This window comes from Drosophila arizonae, chromosome 5 (assembly GCF_054131065.1).
Source record: "Drosophila arizonae isolate 15081-1271.41 chromosome 5, UAZ_ARI_1.0, whole genome shotgun sequence".
NCBI lineage: Eukaryota > Metazoa > Arthropoda > Insecta > Diptera > Drosophilidae > Drosophila > Drosophila arizonae.
Genome location: NC_142925.1, coordinates 18,895,525 through 18,913,988, shown reverse-complemented (window position 1 = coordinate 18,913,988; position 18,464 = coordinate 18,895,525). Strand labels below are relative to the sequence as shown.

Genomic DNA, 18,464 nt, shown 5'->3' with positions numbered 1-18,464 from the left:
TGAAAATTATACGCTGACATATGCAGGCCTCGACTCTGCACACATATATTAAACATTTAAGCCGAAAATACTAAAATATTACGTATACGCCGCAGCGTGCAGTGCGAATGCATTAATTGTCTCTCTGCCAATGCAATGCACGCAGCACCGGAAATTGCACAAAACTTACAGCGATTTCCAACTGATTGACAATCGAGATGCCTACGTGACCCTCGTGCGAATCACGCCGCAGCGGAACTAAGTTTTTAATTTAATTCCATCATCACTTTTGTGTTGTGCAGATTTCGTGCTGCATAAAATGCAATACAAAGGCTGTTAAATGTTGCAGAAAAAGGCAAGAAAAATTGAAAAAGAGAGAACGAAATTAGATTTTAGATCAAATTCATTTTCTCATAGAATAAGCTTGAATTGACATAAACTATTCAATGTGTTTCTATTTTACAGAAAAATAAGGAAGCAAGGAGGCAGCGAATTTAGCTTTTAGATGCAAATAAGTTCTATTTGAAAAACGGTTCAAGCTTTATCTTTTCTTAATTTTTAAATTTGAAAAATACGACAAAATAAATTCAAATAAATTAAATTATTCATATTCTTGCAAATAATCAAACTTTATATATTCACAAATCATATTAAATATTTTAAATTCTGATTTTATGTCAATATATTGTAATATTAGTAAATATTATGTATCTATGTAATATACTATGTCTATGTCAATGTATAATATTTAAAAAACCAAAAAAAAAGATTATTTTTCCAATACAATTTTGCTATGACTTTTATAGAGATAATTTATTTAATGCTTTTATCTTGTAATTTAATCAATTTAATAATCAATTTAATAACTATAACTTTTTTTTACCAAAAGTGAATTTTGAATTTCAATAAAAAATTTAGTTTTTTTCATGATTATACAACTAATAATTTTATGAGCTTGCTATATCGACTAAACTGCAAAACAATTCATAATACTCGTAAATACAATAAAAATCGCCAATGCTGCACTTTTCGCAGAGTTTTCATTACACATCCATCAAAATCATTGGAGCATCTCTAATTACCGCACCTGCATGCCCTTGACAAACAGTGCCTGCTAAAAGCGCACAACGCGCTTTGCATTTTTTCCGAAATACGCTGACCCCGCCATTAACGTATTTCGCATATTTCGCACATTTCGCTTATGTGGTATGTGTGCACATGAGTGTATGTGTGTGCGTGCGCGTGTGCATGTGTGGGAGAGTAATAATTTCCGTTTTCATTTCCTTGCGACAATCAAACGGCCTAATAATTTATGTGGCAGCTCGCTAATTGTGCATTCGAACGTGGCGCGAACATTTTTGCATGTCCATCCAGGTATAATGAACATGCATATATGGTATGTAAATGAAGGTGAGTCGAGACGGCAGCTGAGCATAACAAATTGAAATTTATGCGTCTCGTCTGTATGAGCAGCCAGGTGGGAAGCGTAACGGCCACATAGCCATCATTAGCAGAAGCAGCAGCAGCAGGAGCAGCAGCAGGAGCAGCAGCAGGACCAACAGCAGGGGGAGCGAAAAGAGGCGCGACGGCAATGGCAAGGACAACAACAGTCATGTTTAATTATGGTGCACGACCTTCGGCGTCTGTAGTTTGACAGGCATTGGGCAGTTAGATTAATTAACTCACTTGTCATCGCAGACGCAGCACCAGCACCAACAGCAGCAACAACAAAAACAACTGCAACAACAATAGCAGCTGCTGTAACCCAAACTATAGCATACCCTAACAAAAGGTCACATGCAACGCATGTGGCGATGATTAATTGCTTAGACTTGGCCGGTTAGGGTATTCAGGAAGTGTGTAACGGAATCGAGATAAGAGTTGGGGAGTTCCCTATTGCATATGCAGAGCGAATTACTTGTCATATTTATCTCATCAACGTCTTATTAAGCTGACGAAGACAGCATTCTTAATCAATCAGAGGAATTCTAAATTAATTTTACTAGACATATTCTGATAACATATTATGGCCTTTGCTATTCTCGGCTTAATATAAAATATGTATATAGGTTTCTTTTTGTTTTTTTTTTTTTTTTTTTTTTTTTTTTTTTTGTAAAAATTTTCTTAGTTAATTAAACAAGGTTTCTGCTGCAGCAACTTGATCTAGTTTTACATTTAGAAGAATAAACGGCAGTACAGGAATAATAATGATATATATTTACTATATAATACATAGAAGTTTAACATATAAGGAAAAAGACTCACAATAATTAGTTAAATAATATTAGACGATATAATAGATATAGACGATAAAAAATAGCTTGCTTTAAGGGAGCTCCAATGGATGGTAAGCTAGATATGTTATGTGATTTTTAAGAATATTTTCATAAAAAAAAGTTGCCATCACTTTAAACCTCTTATTAAATTTATATATTATTCCCCACTACATTGATCATCCTATAAGGGTATTCAATTGTCAGTGTATCAATGTAAACAGCTCCATCGACTATTGTTTTGTTGGGCTCTTGCCAGGCTGGACCTCAACTTTGGCATTCAGCGGGCGCATGTGGATTTGTTGCACTTTTGAGCTTGCCAAAAAAAAGTGGAAAAAAAAACAGAGATTCAGAGGGAGCCAAACAAATCGAAATCGAGTGCGCATCCTGTGAATACGTAGTATATTCAAATCCCAACATGAATTCAGTTCCTCAGCTATGCCAAATATTTGCGAGGCAGCCGCTGTTGATGCTCTGGCATTTAGCTACAATTGAATGAATTCAAAAAAAAAAAAAAAAAAAAGCAGAAGCAAATGCCAACGAAAAACACATAAAATTGAAAATGTTTTAATTAAATTGAAATATATATGCACGCACACACACACACACACACATGCGAATGCGGGTCGACTCAACATTATTTGGAACTCGCCCGCAGTTGGCTCGAGTTTTTCACTTTCGCTTTCATGCCTTTTATTTGCGTTTTGTTTGTGTTATTTGGCTCGCTCCCTTTTCGCTTCTCGCTTGCAGTTAAACATGCAATTTAATTTAATCGTAATCGCATATTTAATTAGTTGTGCAAATGCGCAGGTATTTACATATTTCAATTTGCCAGCTTTTCCACTCATTTAATTGCTGAATATTTATTTAAATTCGCACACAAATTATTATTTTGTCTGTCTCTTGATTGCATTGAGCTTAAATGCATTGAGATATAATGCCATATTTCTTAATTGTCAAGTTAAGCGTTAATTTGGTGAAATTGAAGTCGACTACAAAATGCTCTGCCAGCAGCGAAAAGTTGAGGCAACTTAGATTAGCTTTAGTTGCAGCTTAGTTGAGGCTCAATTTAAATATTGAAATATCATTTGATTCAGCAGCCCAGTCCATAGCAATTAAAACCACGCTCGACTTTGTATAGCCCATATTTGCAAAATAGAGCGCATGCAGCTTTATGTTCGCTTGTTGCTACATCGATAGGGCAGTTGAAAGTGCTCGAACATGCACTTCAAAGTGCAATCGAATTGTTTCACATTTTGACGGCACTCGTCTAGTTGTTGTTGTTGTTGTTGTTTCGTATTTGTGTGCTGCTGATCCAGCTTCGTCGATTCCGGCTCCAGTGCCAGCTCCTCATGCGCATTACTCACTTCATTTGGCCAGCTCAACAGGCAACGGTCCAAGCAGCTCTCCTGTGCGCCGATCACCTGCAGCTGCAATGGAAGGCCATTGATGAACAGGTGAAATCAACTCAACGGCTGTGGGCTTACTTGGCACAGGGCCAGCGCCAGCGCCAGCATGGAAATATGTAAAACGTATAATTTCATATTTGTGTTGGGCTATCACTAAAAATTTTCATTACTGACAGCTGTGTCTAGGCAGCTTGCTCCTGTATGGACTCTGCGGCAGCAGCTAATGACTTTGGTCGCGCAAACAAATCAGCGAGGCAAACAAGCGCCCAAGGATACACATATACACACACGCGGATATGCATGTGCATGTGTGTGTGTGTCTGTGTGTGTTGGCTTATACAAAAAAAATACACAAGCAAATGAGGCAATCTAAGCGGTCGTTCTTAATGCTCTTGTTGCTGCTGGCTGCTGGCTGTTGGCTGTTGACTGTTCGTTGTTGGTAGTTGGTTGTTGGTGCTGCTGGGGGCATCAAGTGCATGATTATGACAACGCCCTTAAGCCGCCCACCGCAGCGTCATATTGCCGCCACAATTGTTGCCTGCGCATATGTGCCACGGGGCGTATTAGATGCCCACAGCGGCATCTATTACAGAAAACATGCTGTTTCTGTGCAATGCGAAACTCACACAAAACTATACAAATACACAAGCAAACACACACACACACTTAGACAGCCACCCACATACAGCCCTACAGTCACCCGCAGGCCCACAAATAAACAAGCTGCTCTTTTCACGTTTGCTTTTTATTTTTTACTTTTTTGGCTAAAAAAAAAAAAAAACACACACACACAAACATAAAATAGAAATTGTAGAAAATTATGCGCCGTACTACACTTATATTCGATATGTGATTTGCTCGACCACGCCCCCTCGCCAGCAGCAGTAGCAGCAGCTGCTGCTATCAACGCTGTCAGACACTTAACATTTGTGCCTGATGCTCTGCCATTTGAGCCCTGATTTCTTCACTTGTTCATGCATGCAGCAAGCTCTGCTCACTACTCGCATCACATATTTGCTTATCTATGAAATGACACGAACAAATTGCTATCAAATATACAGTGGAAGCTGTTCAATATAAGTATGATCAAAATTGCTGATGAAAAATCAAGGGGAGTTTTCTTATAAAGTGTAGCAGAATTTTCTTTTAATAATAAAGTAAAATTATTTATAAATTTTTATACAAATATTTGCTATGATGAAAAAGTAAAAAATCGTAAAAATAATAAACATAAATAAATAAATAAATCACAAAAGTTAACATTGAAATAAAAGGTATTTAACAATTGTATTTATTATAAATATATTTTATATAAATAAATTTTGTTTTAATAAGTAAATATCTTTTTGCTAATATAGTTTTATTTTTCTCTTGTATTTATTTATTTAATTATTATTATTATTATTTTTAATTTATTTATTTATTAAATTTAATTTTCTAGTAATATTTTTTATCAAACGAGAAGGAGATCAACTGTTAAAAAAAAAATAATAATTTGTTATACGATTTTACACCAAAGAGACTCAGAACAAATTTATTTGTAATTTTAAGATTAATGCATTTAAGAATATATTTAAATAGTAAGTAAATATTATAACAATTGATTTAAAAATCTCGTTACTGTTACCCCTAGCAACCATGGTGGCGCAATTTCTATTAATTTTAGTTAAAAATTTAGAATAAAATATATCGAATCATGAAATTTAACTATAGCTATATAATAAGAACTATAATAATAAATAATATCAAAATATTTACTATAAATATATATATTAACTATTTTTTTTTTTTTAATTTTCTATGCATATCAATATAAAATTAACAACATATAACAATGCATTAAAGTTCACTTGCGTAAATTCACATTTGGTCCCACAGTGCAGCTGTGGAAAAGTTGAAGCTTCCCTTTTAAAATGTCACATTCTCGCTGTACCGTACTTCAAAGCTTGCCCCCGCCGCCCCTCAAGCAGTCAGACCAAATTATATTTTACATCGGGCGGCACTTTCTAAGAATGAAATTGAAATAAGAGTAAAAACGCGTTAGAATAACGCCCACGCTGCCGATGCTGACGCCGACGTCGACGTCGACGCTGAGTTTGACGTCGACGCCGCCCACCGCAATATATAAAATGCGCCTTTTAATGAAAATGTGGCTGTACATCAAAGGCGTCGAAACGGACTCGCGTCCTAACTCAGCTCGGGTCTCATATTTACATTTCAAATAATTTTCTTTTGCCAGCGTTGGCCCAAAACAAATGTCGAGATGTCAAGGACACGGCAGGCAACAAAGCAAATAGCAAGATGAAGACGAAGCAGCAAAAGCAGAGGTGGCATAACGGCAAAGTGAAAGCATATGCCGCTAAGGTTGCCGACTGGACAAAGAGTGGCCAAGTTAATTTGTACGCAATGCAAAAAGGGCAAGAACACAAATCAAATTTTCAGTGGGCGGGAATTTAGGTCAGTTACAGGCTGCTGCTGCTGCTCAGCTGGCGGTGTAACTGTGTTAGTAGGGCAGCAGCATGAGCATTTTCTGGCCCGGCCCGGCCCGGCCCGGCCCGGTCTGGCCTGGTCCGTTCTGGCTGCCGACCTGGCCCCTTTTACTGTTGGACGTCACAAGGCACGCACGCCGCGTGACGTCACAGCTGCGACAGTGTTTCTAATGCAATTAACTGCGCCAGCTGCAGGACAAAGTTACTGCCGCTCTCTTCAAAGCTCGTGCTCTTTCAATATGGACTCTTGCACTCGCTCGCTCTCGTTCTCATTCTCTTTAGCCAGCGCCTGGCTCATACGCCCTGTTGCACATGTTGCGCATACGCATCGTTCGCCCGTGGCCGAGCAGTAAATATTAGACTTGCTTTTGTTAATATGCTTTTATTTAGGTATATTGTTGCTTGGTGTATGCAGTTACTATGTATATTTTATAATTTTAAGTTTTCTCTTATCTTTGATTTCGGTATATTTATTGCTTATGTATATTGTAATTTGCCTTTGATTTGCCTTTTTTTTCATTTCTGTATATGATTATAAGAGTGTAATTGCATTTCTCGTTTGCATTTATTGTTAAGTTTTACTAATATTAAGAGTTTGTTGTTAAATTCTTTACGTTTGTGTGTGAGTGTCTGTGTGTGTGTGTATTTGGTTACGCTACAATATTCTTTGTGGGGGATTCACTTGAAGCAATTTCTAAACCAGGTCGATTTCGAAATACAATCTGTTTTGTTTCATACCCTCAAATAATTGTTACACATAAATACATTCAGTCTCAATTGGCTTCAACAAATGACATTTTCAATGGCATTAGTCTAAAAACAATTTTATGTGTGCGTCTGTGCTTATACTAATTAAACATCTTATTAACCTCAATAATCGCTATGGCAGAACATAACATTATATCATATTTGATATACATATACATATATAAAGAGAATAAAATCTTTCAAGAGCAGAGCATTCACGCTAATGATCATGAAAACCAATAACTAATTGCTCCAGACATATTTAATATATTAAATACGAACATAATATTTATGGAAAATTACAAAAGATAATAAATTATTATCAATTGTGAAACAATAAGAAAATGTTTACATCAACATCATTTCAAACTCTAACTACTCCAAATGAGTTGTATAAAATTAAAAAAAAAAAAAAAGAATACAAATTGAAAATTTATTCCCTCATTCTCATCTTCATCGCAACTTTTTACTAAAACTTCTTCAAGCAGCAAAAAGCCTTCAAATACTCATTCTAACTACTCAAAATGTTAATTCATATTCTATCATAGTAATTACATTAAAACCATTTTTTTCGTACAATTATTCAATAATAATGAACATGATATTTTCCTATAGTTTCTTCGTCTCTTACTACCTCATATGATATATTTATGTAATTGTTTATATATTTATTGTTGTCGTTTATTTTTGATTTTCCTTTCTATTAATTATTTTCATTTATTCTGACATGATTCGACTTTAGCAAAAAACTTGATCAGCAAATAATAGATTCATGCTGGGTTTTACTATGAATTCAGTAGCATGTATTCATAGACTCTATATATCCAGCCGATTCGAAGCCTGAATTTTATGCTGATCTTTGTAAATGTATTCATAAGCTTTGGCTCGATTGAAATTCGCATTAAGCAAATACATTTAGAACTTCAACATTCATGAATTCAAAATCTGATATGCCCCATTGTTAAGCAGTTGGCAACAATTGAATTCTGTATACTCGGTTATAGCAAAAGTTTGTTGAAAAGTATTCTGCAAGTTATTCTGTGGCTGGCATTGAAATTAAGTTTAAGCCTTGGACTGGCCCACTGGAAGTTGGGCAGTTGTAGAATTAATAAAGGTTTATGGCTTTGCTCAATGCCCAACGGGTGTTAACTTAGATTTATAGAAGTTTATACTGTATAGTCATATATCTGTTAACAGTCATATATGTAGATACAGACGTTTAACATAAATACAGTTCTCAAATAGTTTTAGCTTAACATGGATAAGAATCCTGAAGTTGATAGAATTAATTAAGCCGTCTGCGTCTAAGTTTTAACGCCGATATTGAATGTCTCAATTCAAAAATGAAAAAGAGTATAAAAATTTTATACTCAACCATGAAATAAAACAAACTTTCTTTTTCATGGAAATTTCACTAAAAAGGAAAAAACTAGTCAAGCTCTGACCACAAAATGTAGAATGATATATTAAATGTATTTTCAATACATGATATTTTAGCTTCTACAGCAATTTTTTTTTTCCAATAAAAAAAAAATAATTAATAAAAAAAAACAATTATAGTTGATTTTTAAAAACACCCACTTTTTCAACTAAACCAACTCGAGTAGAGAAAGTTTTCACATTCCCAAATCAAGCGAAACATATTTCAATTAATAAAAAAAAAAAAAAAATCAGAATCCATTTTAGAAACTCTATCATAAATAAAAACTCTTGTAATTGCTGTCAATGCATTATCTTCTTCCAAGCTGTTTGTAGAATATAGATAGAGGTCTACTGAATCCATGCTTAAACTTTGCAATCTTTAAATGATGCACCGAAGTTTTTCGGCATTTGGTTTTATAACTTGTTGATCTTTATGATTTTTATGCTAGTACAATATTTCGTTAACTTTCAATTGCTCTTAAATTCTATGAAGCATTTCTGAACATTTCGTTTTTACGTTTCAAGATGTTGATTTTTTAATTCTGTTCGTTTGGCCACTCGCAGCGCCTAAGTATATGCTAGAAATACGTGTATGTTAACCCAATGTTGCAGGACTGATTCTTCTGTTCGTTTTCGTCTTCTTTTTCTCCTCGTGTTTTTTATTTGTGTAAAACAATGTTTGATAAAAGTGCCTTAATTTGGCAACTCCCCGGCAGCCAGGCTCTATCTAAGGCTGCCCAGAATGGGCAGTCAGATATCACCATTACCGTTCGAATTGGCATTGACCTCGTTGTTTTGAGAAGACGCCTCAACAGTGCTGCATGTGGTTGTGGCCTCGGCAACGGTTATGGTAATGGTGGTATTCTGATTGTCGCACTGCACCACCTCGATGGTGCGCGAGTTGCTAACATTTGTTGTGGTCACCTGACCGCTCTCCGCCTCGTTCAGCTGCCGCCCAATCTCGCGATCAATGGCCTCCGCATCTTCCGGATAGCGTTCCGAGCAGAAAATAGCGCCAGCCTTCAGCAATTTCAACAAGTTCAAGCGATCCTCAGCGTTGCGTTTAGCACAAAGGGGTCTAGAAAGGAAAGTCAAAAGAGACGTGGAAGATGTACAAAAGAAATAGAAATAGAAATGCTTTAAAATGTAAGTATTTAGATTTAGTGATAATGTAATAAAACTAAGACTTTTTGAATATAATTTTTGGCAAGTGAATGGCATAGTTGACCAAATTATAATACACTTTAACTAGTTTTTGTAATCATCGATTCATTTGCAATGTTATTCGGAGTTCATTACCGATCGACAGGCAATCGTCTATTGTTGTTTTGTTTCGCTCTGGTTGCTCTCCGACCAGTTGGATGTATGTATTGGTATGTAGGTGAATGTTGTGTTCGCTAAACACATCGCGTAAGTAAACTGAGTGTGTGCATGTGAAGACTGTTTGCTTAGAGCTTTCGCTCGCCTACTGAGTCTCATTGTGCGAGCATTGATCGTAAACGAAGTTTCGTTGAAAGAGCATCACACGAACAATTTAACGAAAAGAGCCAAAGTTTCTTGCTCCAAGCGAGAGTGAGAGAGCATGATTTCAGTTATTTTACGAACAAAGCTTAATGAATCAGTCGGTTAACTTTTAAAGTGCAAACAGTTCTGACAAATAGCCATATAGGGACCTATCTACATATATGTAGATGTTAATATCAATTCATCTTAACATATAATCAATTTTATCAGCAAAGTCCATAAGAGCTTCTCATCAAATAAAATTCAATTTAAAGGTAACTTTTGCTCACCTGCCCGCATCCTTGAGCTGCTCCATAAACTCCTTGCCAGTTATATCCACCAATGAGTTGGGATCCATGTTGGATAGCGAGTCCAGATCAGCGTCGTTCATGACCGAAACGTTGCACAAGTTATTCTGCAGCTGGCCAACCAGCTGCCGGATACGCGCCGATTCCGAGTTATTGGCATCCGTGGTGTCGCCGCTCTCCGGATTGCCAGTGATGCTGCCATTGGCCGTGGCATTCGGCGTGGTTATAGTCACGTAGTGAGTGGGCTATAAAGCATATGAGATACAAAACAGTTGAAATACGAGTACGTGACCCCAAATGTCGCTAAGTGAAAACAATTAAATAGATTTTATTAGGCCGGCTCTTAAATTCAATTGTGCCCAAAGAAGGATAAAGGCAACGCCTCTATAAAATATGATAAATAAATAAAAAAATATGAAAATATTTTAGTTTGTATATAAGCATTACCTTTATCCTTCATTATGTTTTTTAGTATTTTGTATTTATTTTTTTATTTGTTGTGATTTTTAATTGATATTAAAACAAAATTTAAAAAATACAATTATTACATTTATATTTTTAAATCATACCATAATTATAAATTAAAATATTTCAGCTGAAGTTTTGTTCTACTCACATCGATCCAATGCTCTCCGGGAAATACGGCCACCAGCTCGGTGTTCTCATCGAGGGTGCGAAAATATTCCTCATCGTCGATTTCGGTGCCATCGGAGTCCAAGTGGATGGTCGGCTGCTGTTCGCACTTGTCAAATTTCTCGGCCACCTTCGTGCGTATCTCCTCTAGGCTTGCGGCGCAGACGGCTTTTTTAATGTTGCGCGTGACGTCCTTGACCTGGCAGTAGACAGAAGGCAGCAGGCAGCAGGGAATGGAACAAGGATAAAGGGAATAATAAACCGTTACACGTTTGCAGTCACATATGGAGGGCGATATACATTGAATGAATAATAAATTAATACTACGGCCAGAGCAACAACAGCTACAAACACAAGTGCTACATGGACCAATATAAAATATTAAAGCCGGACACTCGACTATAACAGCGCTCAGAAACATTTAGTTGTTATTCTTTTTCTCTCTCTATCTCTCTCGTTCTCTCTTTGTTTTTTAGGTCTTGCTCTCGCTTAATCAACTTGGCATTAGGCAGCGCGTGCAGATGAAAATGTTTTTGTTTTTTTTTGCTGTTTTGTTTGCCCCGTGTCTTTTTTGGCCCACTTGCCACACAGATGCCGACGGACACGTGAACTCATTACCACGTTCCCAAAGTTTCCCAACATTTTGGCCATCAGCATGTAGGGTGTAGTACAACACACGCACGCACCCACCCGACGGCCTAACAGCTTAGCAACTTCTGAAAGTGGGTCTAGATTGTTGGGGTCATTACAACTGCGTCACAACCTGGACAACCCTCATGACGGGAGCTACATAGATTAAAGTATTAGCTGACATTCACGTTAATCCCCAGCGAATATAGTCCAAACATAAATACGTATGTATATATGTATGTATATATCAATGCAAATTTGACAGCCTGTGGAGTGTGCTCATTAGACATAAAGCTGATTTAATGCCCAGCATGAGAGGTAAAAACAAAAAGTTAGCAGCTTTGAGAGCTCTTAAATCTGCATCATTGAATGTTTTCAATATGAGGAGACATTCATGGTGCTTTACTACATATATATACTTAATATTCATAAAGACCATTTACATACATCTGTATATAAAGTTTTAGTTCGTCTGCAGAGAATGTTTTTTCGTTGAACTTTTCACAAAGTTAACTAATTGCTTTTATTAAACTTAACTCATTCAACTTTCCAGAAAATATTACAATGAGGCAAACTTTTGACATTTTTTATATTCAGTTTTTTTTTTTAACTATTCTTTTAAATGAAAAAAATTATAATTTTTCATAATTTTCACATCCAACAATTCTCCTTATTAAAGGTAAATACTTCACGTTTAACAAAATATAAAATATGTTATGTATTTCAATATAATATAATAAAACTTAAATGTTCTTTTATATTACGTTTACGCCTTAATAAGTTTCAAGACATAAACTCTATGGGTGTCTATGATGCCTGATCATCCTAGAAGTTCCAAAATGAATAAATTTCTAAAAAAAAAAAAAGAAATGAAATCAATAAATGCATATACTTATGATATATTGTTAGTGCCGGCAGAACTTTGTCTGGCCTTAATCCTTATGGGTCCCTTTTCATGCACGAGCAGAAAACTTGACATTCGCCAAGCTTTGAGAAACAAAAAGTTTTCATGCATGCTTAGGCTCGGCTGGACCACACTCCGGACTTGGTTCATTTCATATTTTCATTTGGAAACTTTGCACGCAAACTTTTGGCACTTAAAATCAACATTTCAATGAACGATAAAAGTGCTTACCAATCATAAATAAACATGTAACATCTGAAGTGTAAGAAAATCTGCAGAAATCTTTCATTTGCTCTTCTCATGAAATCTCTCTTCAACTCTCGATTTATTTGAAAAGGACTCTTTACGCTTGTTAAACTTGTATGCTTCTAGCGACAGCTAACTTAAACTAACTTAATTGCGCTATAAGTTGATCAAAATGTAATTAATACTTAGCGTCAATGGCTGTCATCAGCGCCACATCAGTCAGTGCCACAGCAGCGGCAGCAGCGGCAGCAAATGAGGCAGTCGTTAGAGTCACATTTTCGAGTAATTTAGAAACCAAATACCAAATAATTATGCCCAAGGGACACACACACACATACACAGGCACACTTATAAATGAGCAACAATAACAAATCGAAAAGCCGCAGCAAAGAAACTAAAGAAAGGCGAATATAACAGGTAAAAGAAATATTGCGCATACGTCACGTTGCCCTGTCAGCTGTCAACTGCTGGCGGCTCTAATTGAGATTTATGGCAAACGCTTGCCTAATAAATAAGTAAACAGATAAAATGCAAAACTTTATTCAAGCGCAAAATATTTTGTAAATAAGCTTCAACCCAATTTCGTATGCCTTTTGTTCCTTTTGTAACTTTTAGCAGAGTTACCAAAGTGAAGCATTAGAGCCTTTGAGAGTCTCGCCTTAAATGAAGTTGAAATGGAATGTTGGAAAATATTTTATATGTATGTATAGAATATGCATATATGCATATTCATGTTTTCCTTTTTCTTTTTTGGCTGCTTCGTGTTGCAGTTTGCATTCGCGTAAAACTTGAGCACAGTTTGACATGCACTCGTCTGCCTGCCGCACAAATATTTGTCGTGTTTGCTAACAAGTTATGCCTGTCAGCAGTTTAATGCAGCATACTTGCGAGCGCATGCCAGAAATACATGCCACAAGAAGCGGCACAAGGCACACAACACAAGGACATTCATCTGCTGGCTGGCTCTATTAAACTTTCATGTTATGTTAAATGGCGCCTGAGCGTTAAGGTTAAACTGAACATAAATTAGATGTGGCCAAGTAGCACAGGGAAAGACAGAGACAGGGAGAGAGAGAGAGAGGGAGAGAGCAATAGAGAGAGTGCAATATGCAACAGCATCGAAGGCGGCCTCACGACTGCTCGCCAAATTTATCACTCAAGCTGGCAACATGCAACGTGCCGCTGCAAGGCGCGCCCTCATAAATAATAGAGCTGGGCGTGCGAAATGAAATTGAAGTTGAGTTTGCATTACAGCATTTTTATTACAATTACCCACAGCATACAGCATGCAGCTCACAGCACACAGCACACAGCCAGCAAAATGATAAAAAGAAAGTAGCAGGCAAAAATGGTGAATTTCGCCTTCAGCGACCATTAGCCGAAACAGTAAACTCGAGTGCTAAACTCAAAGGAGAGCGCCAGCTGATAAATTGCCTGGAAATTGTCTGGCCTCACTGGCATTGAAAACTTTTTCCAGCCGCACTCGCGCGAAACTTGCGCCAAATATTAATCATATTAAGCCAAAAACTTGCCAACAATCAAAACTTGCGCCAACTATTGAAGCGCACTTTTCAGGGCACATCATACGAGGAATTACAGAGATATCATTTTTATTTGTGGTTTTCCAATACCCTATAGGCAAGTTTAAGGATCAAAACTAGTAGCAACTATGTCGGAGTGAATTAGTGTCTTTGGTTCTTTGATTGTTCTCGATTGACTTTATATATAATTAACTTTCATCACGTTTATAGTTTAGTTAGTCCACAGTTCAATTTAATCAATAATAGTCAATTCATTTTCCTATAAATACCATCGATATATAAGAAGCAATCAATCATTTATTGATTTTTAATTCAAATTGAATACAAATTTGTACAATTTTTTTTTTATTGTTTTTTTATTGTTTTATTAGTACTATTTCAATAATCAATTTGTATTTATTTCCTATTTTACATTATAATTTTAAATTTGGAATTAATATTTTTTAAAATTATATATTATTTGCTATTCTTATTTTTAATTTTTATTTTATTTATATTATTTTGATTTTTTTATTTTTTTAATATTATTAATACTATTATCATACTTTTTAGTTTTACTACATTATTATTATTGCATTAATATATCAATCTAACAGCTCTTCGAGTTTATAAGACAGACATGCATAAGAATCGTCTGTTATGCAGGGCACTTTCTAGTTGAGCAGCCCAACAAAATGCCAACTCCTGCCAACTATCTGTTTTCTGATTGCGGCAAGCCCCATGCATTTGTTGGCCAATTCAATGTGCCGTTCGCAGATATTCACATTTTCAATTACGTTAAATGCATTTCATACAATAAAAAGCCCAACTGTGATTTTATTTTAAAAACGAATTTAATTTGCCTGTAGCTCAAACTGGCTCAATTTATTGCATCAAATAATGATAAATGTTATTGAAATTGCAGCTGCACTGGCTCAAGGCAGCATTTCTACCTAGAATCGCAAATGCAGGCAAACATTCAATTTGTTTGGGTGAAGAAAAATATTGGCAAATGCATTAAAAAATTGTATGTGGTTAACAAATATTGAAATTAACAAATATTTAAGCTAAGTTTGAAAAGAGCAATCGGAAGATACGCTTTAATGAATTAACATTTTTGTAGAATAAATTTAGTGAGTTTTTAAATTTTTTAGACTGGGAATGGCATCAAAAGAAAATAGGGAATTATTATTTTAAATTTAATCCTAGTAAACTTTTGACTCTCATCCTAAACATTCTTCAAAGAATACCAAACTTTCAAATTTTTCTTTCAGTGTACAAATTGAAACTGCAATCGATCAAAAATCACTGCTAATTCGACCGTCGGCTCAGCTCAACTATCGTGTAATCCTCAAAGAGCCTGCAGCACTCCTGCCAGCCGCAGGACACTCAACACGTACAACATATCCTGTCCGCTCCTTAGCGCTTCTGTCAAAGTGGCGTCAGCGACTACGTGACTGCGTCTCGATTGGGCCACTCGACGGACTAGGAGAGTGGAGCCACTCTCCCAGTAAAGGTGGGCAGATAGGTGACTGCATATAGCCACAAGTTGGATAGTAAATATTTGATAGGCCTAGAACGCAGATTTGAAAGCCGCTGGGGAAATTAGGCGCCAAGTTTAAATTGCTGTTTGAACTATGGCTGCAAATTATGTAAATTATGAAATATATTATTTATGCGGCGGCCGGCTGTCACTGTGACAGTGGCAGTGGGCGTGTACACGTAGGCGTGGTCGTGGCCGTGGGCGTAGCGGATGGGCGTGGCCGTGGCAGTTACTAATTACAGAGACATGTCAGTTGCGGAACTTTTTTAATAGCATTTTGCATGGTTGTCTGCGTATTTTGGCAGCTTTTAAGCCGATTTATGTTTGCCAGAATTTTAAATTAATTATTATAATATGCAGCGACATTTTAATGGAAGCGTTCTGACGCACTGACAAATCCTGTAATTTTCTACTTGTCGTGTTGTTAAACCACTGATAAAAGGACTCCAGCACAAAGCGACCGCAGTAAATTTGCGAAACATTTGCCGAAAGACAAAAATAAAGTATGTGAAAGAAAATTTCTTGAGTTAGTTTTGCTTTGGTTTAAGCCTTGCTCTGTCCAAGACAAATACAATGCAAACGTCCCTTAAACGGCTGTGAGCTATTTAGACAGCGGCTAAACAAATTAGTTGACAACAAAGGCAATTGTTGGCAAGCAAAGAAATACCAAAGACAAACAATTCCAAAGCGCTCAAAACTGAAAAAAGCATACAAAACACACGAAACAAAACACAAAATGGAACAACAAAAGCAAAGCCCAAAAATGCATGTCAAGTATTTTGCGTTTGCAAACACACAAACGAATTACTGAGCACACTCTTTTCATGGCGTTCTCTCTTTACTGTTGCTTTGTTCTGCTCTCACAAGTAAACAACATTAACAGCGCAACCTGCGTCAGAGCTTTAGCTCTCTTGCTGAACGCTCTTCACTCCTCGCTCTCAGCAACTTGAAGTTCACCCAGTTACTTTTTTTTTGTATGTGGGAATTTTTAAATAGCGCAAATGCGAAACACAGCACGCGGTTGTAAACGATAACAGCCGCAGCTAGAGCTACAGCAACAACAACTACGACGCCCAAAAAAGGGCATGGCACTGCAATGTGTCTGCCTTGCTCTGGCCTTTTATTGGAATCTAAACAATTGGCTAACTTACTTTGAATGGCTTTCTGGAGTCAGTGCCATTTGTTATTTCTGTAGCATTTGGCATTTTGGCTCAATACTATTGTTAGCTTTGTGATTATATTTTTTAAAATTTGCAAAATTGTTCTAAACAGTTATTGGCACATTTGCAACACTGCACAGCATTAGTTTTAATTTATATAGCTTGAATTTTTTAATATTTATTTGGTTTACACAGCACTCGATGCAATACTGACAATAATTATTACTTTGTGCAAACTGCGCTCAAAATGTTTTTTGTTCAGCTTTTCATTTATAATTCAAGCGTAGTTCCAAGCTTTACGTGCACTTAGCAGAAGCGCGAGCAACCGCCGGTTTCAACTGAACTCTCTTTAACTACGACACTGGCTTTTATAGTCGCACAGCAGAAGAGAACAAAAAGCAGCCAGTAGCAGAGGACAGTGCTGTCCACCCTAAAAGCGGATGAGTTATTTTCAAGCTGATAAGTTGTATGAAATTTTTCGTTTTAGTATTGAAAAACTACAGCTAATAATAAAGAATTATATTTCATTTGTACAGAGTTATACTAAATATTATTTGGTACATTTATTCAATTCTAGCTTGGAGTTTGCAGCTAAATCAGCTAAATGTGGCCTGCAAATTGTAGCTTCTCTCAGCACTGTTGTTTTCTTACAAAGAGTACAGAGCACAACGCAAATAAGAGCTTACAAAAGAGCGTGCAAATTGTAAAACTGTGCCTTGCTCTTTGGCTAGTCCTTTAGCAGCCCACTGTTAAGTGGCAGACAGGTGCTCAATGAAACTTGCTAGAAATTTGTCGAAAGAATTTATGATAAGACTAAAGCCAAAAAATTATTTTAAAAAACATATTTTCAAAACTACCTACTAAGTTATATTGATAAAGATCAGCTATTCAAAATGCCAACAAACTTGATGGCAGTCAATGTCATTGGGGGGCAACTCTTTACTCGAGTCAAGTTAAACAACAGTTAAGCAACGCTTAACTTTGCCTTAACCGGCCAACACCCATTTAAATCTATGATGTTAACAACTGTGTGTGTGTGTGTGTTTATATGTGTGAATCAAAAGTAAACTTTTTGACAAATAGCCAAAAGGCATGAATGCGATGCCCAGCCCATGTCCTGGCCCCATACCCAGCCGGAAGGTAGCCAGTTGGTTGAGCAGTCTTATCGTTATTGTGCCCCATTGGATACGAACTGTTTGCCTTTGCCCCGTTTGCTGTCATTGCACTTGCAACAGCAGGCAGTGGCAGAGACATGGGCTGGGGCAGGGGCAGGGGCAGCAGCAGCTGAGGGTGGGTGGGCGTTAGCTATTTTGAGCTCAAGTGACTTGAAATGACATACAAGGACATTGCCTTATAGGTGTTGCCAGTTGCCGAGTCACGTGCGTGCCGGTGCATTGACCCACAAAGCCAGCAAACTTGGCCAAAATGTCATGATGAATAGCCTCAAGTCGCAGCAGCTACTCAAAGTTAAGGTATTCCTCCTCCTCTTCGAAAAAAAAAATAAAGTTAAAAATGTCAACACTTTCGTGTAAGCACAGAATTTTTAGGCGAGAATTCTCACCCTTCTCTGTTTGTCATATAAATAGATAGCCCCTGAAGGCTGAGTATAAAACAAGCAACGGATTTCATTTGTATATGCCTTGATTTGTTTATTTTCCTATGCTAATTGATAATCAACAAGTTCGGGTGTGGGAACGG

General features: G+C 36.6%; 2 protein-coding genes across 2 annotated transcripts; both read right to left on the bottom strand.

The window, feature by feature from the left end:
• Positions 1–2,996: 2,996 nt before the first annotated feature.
• On the bottom strand, positions 2,997–3,887 carry LOC149268635 (uncharacterized). The gene is made up of 2 exons (XM_089471235.1): positions 3,740–3,887; positions 2,997–3,682 (listed from the first exon to the last, which is right to left on the bottom strand). The coding sequence occupies exons 1-2, from the start codon at positions 3,794–3,796 to the stop codon at positions 3,425–3,427; spliced, it is 315 nt and encodes a 104-aa protein (XP_089327361.1). The 5' UTR covers positions 3,797–3,887; the 3' UTR covers positions 2,997–3,424.
• A 2,629-nt stretch (positions 3,888–6,516) lies between these two features.
• Positions 6,517–17,118, bottom strand: Drep1 (DNA fragmentation factor-related protein 1). Its single transcript, XM_089470037.1, has 4 exons — positions 16,758–17,118; positions 10,747–10,962; positions 10,113–10,375; positions 6,517–9,397 (listed from the first exon to the last, which is right to left on the bottom strand). The coding sequence occupies exons 1-4, from the start codon at positions 16,809–16,811 to the stop codon at positions 9,070–9,072; spliced, it is 861 nt and encodes a 286-aa protein (XP_089326163.1). The 5' UTR covers positions 16,812–17,118; the 3' UTR covers positions 6,517–9,069.
• Positions 17,119–18,464: the final 1,346 nt, after the last annotated feature.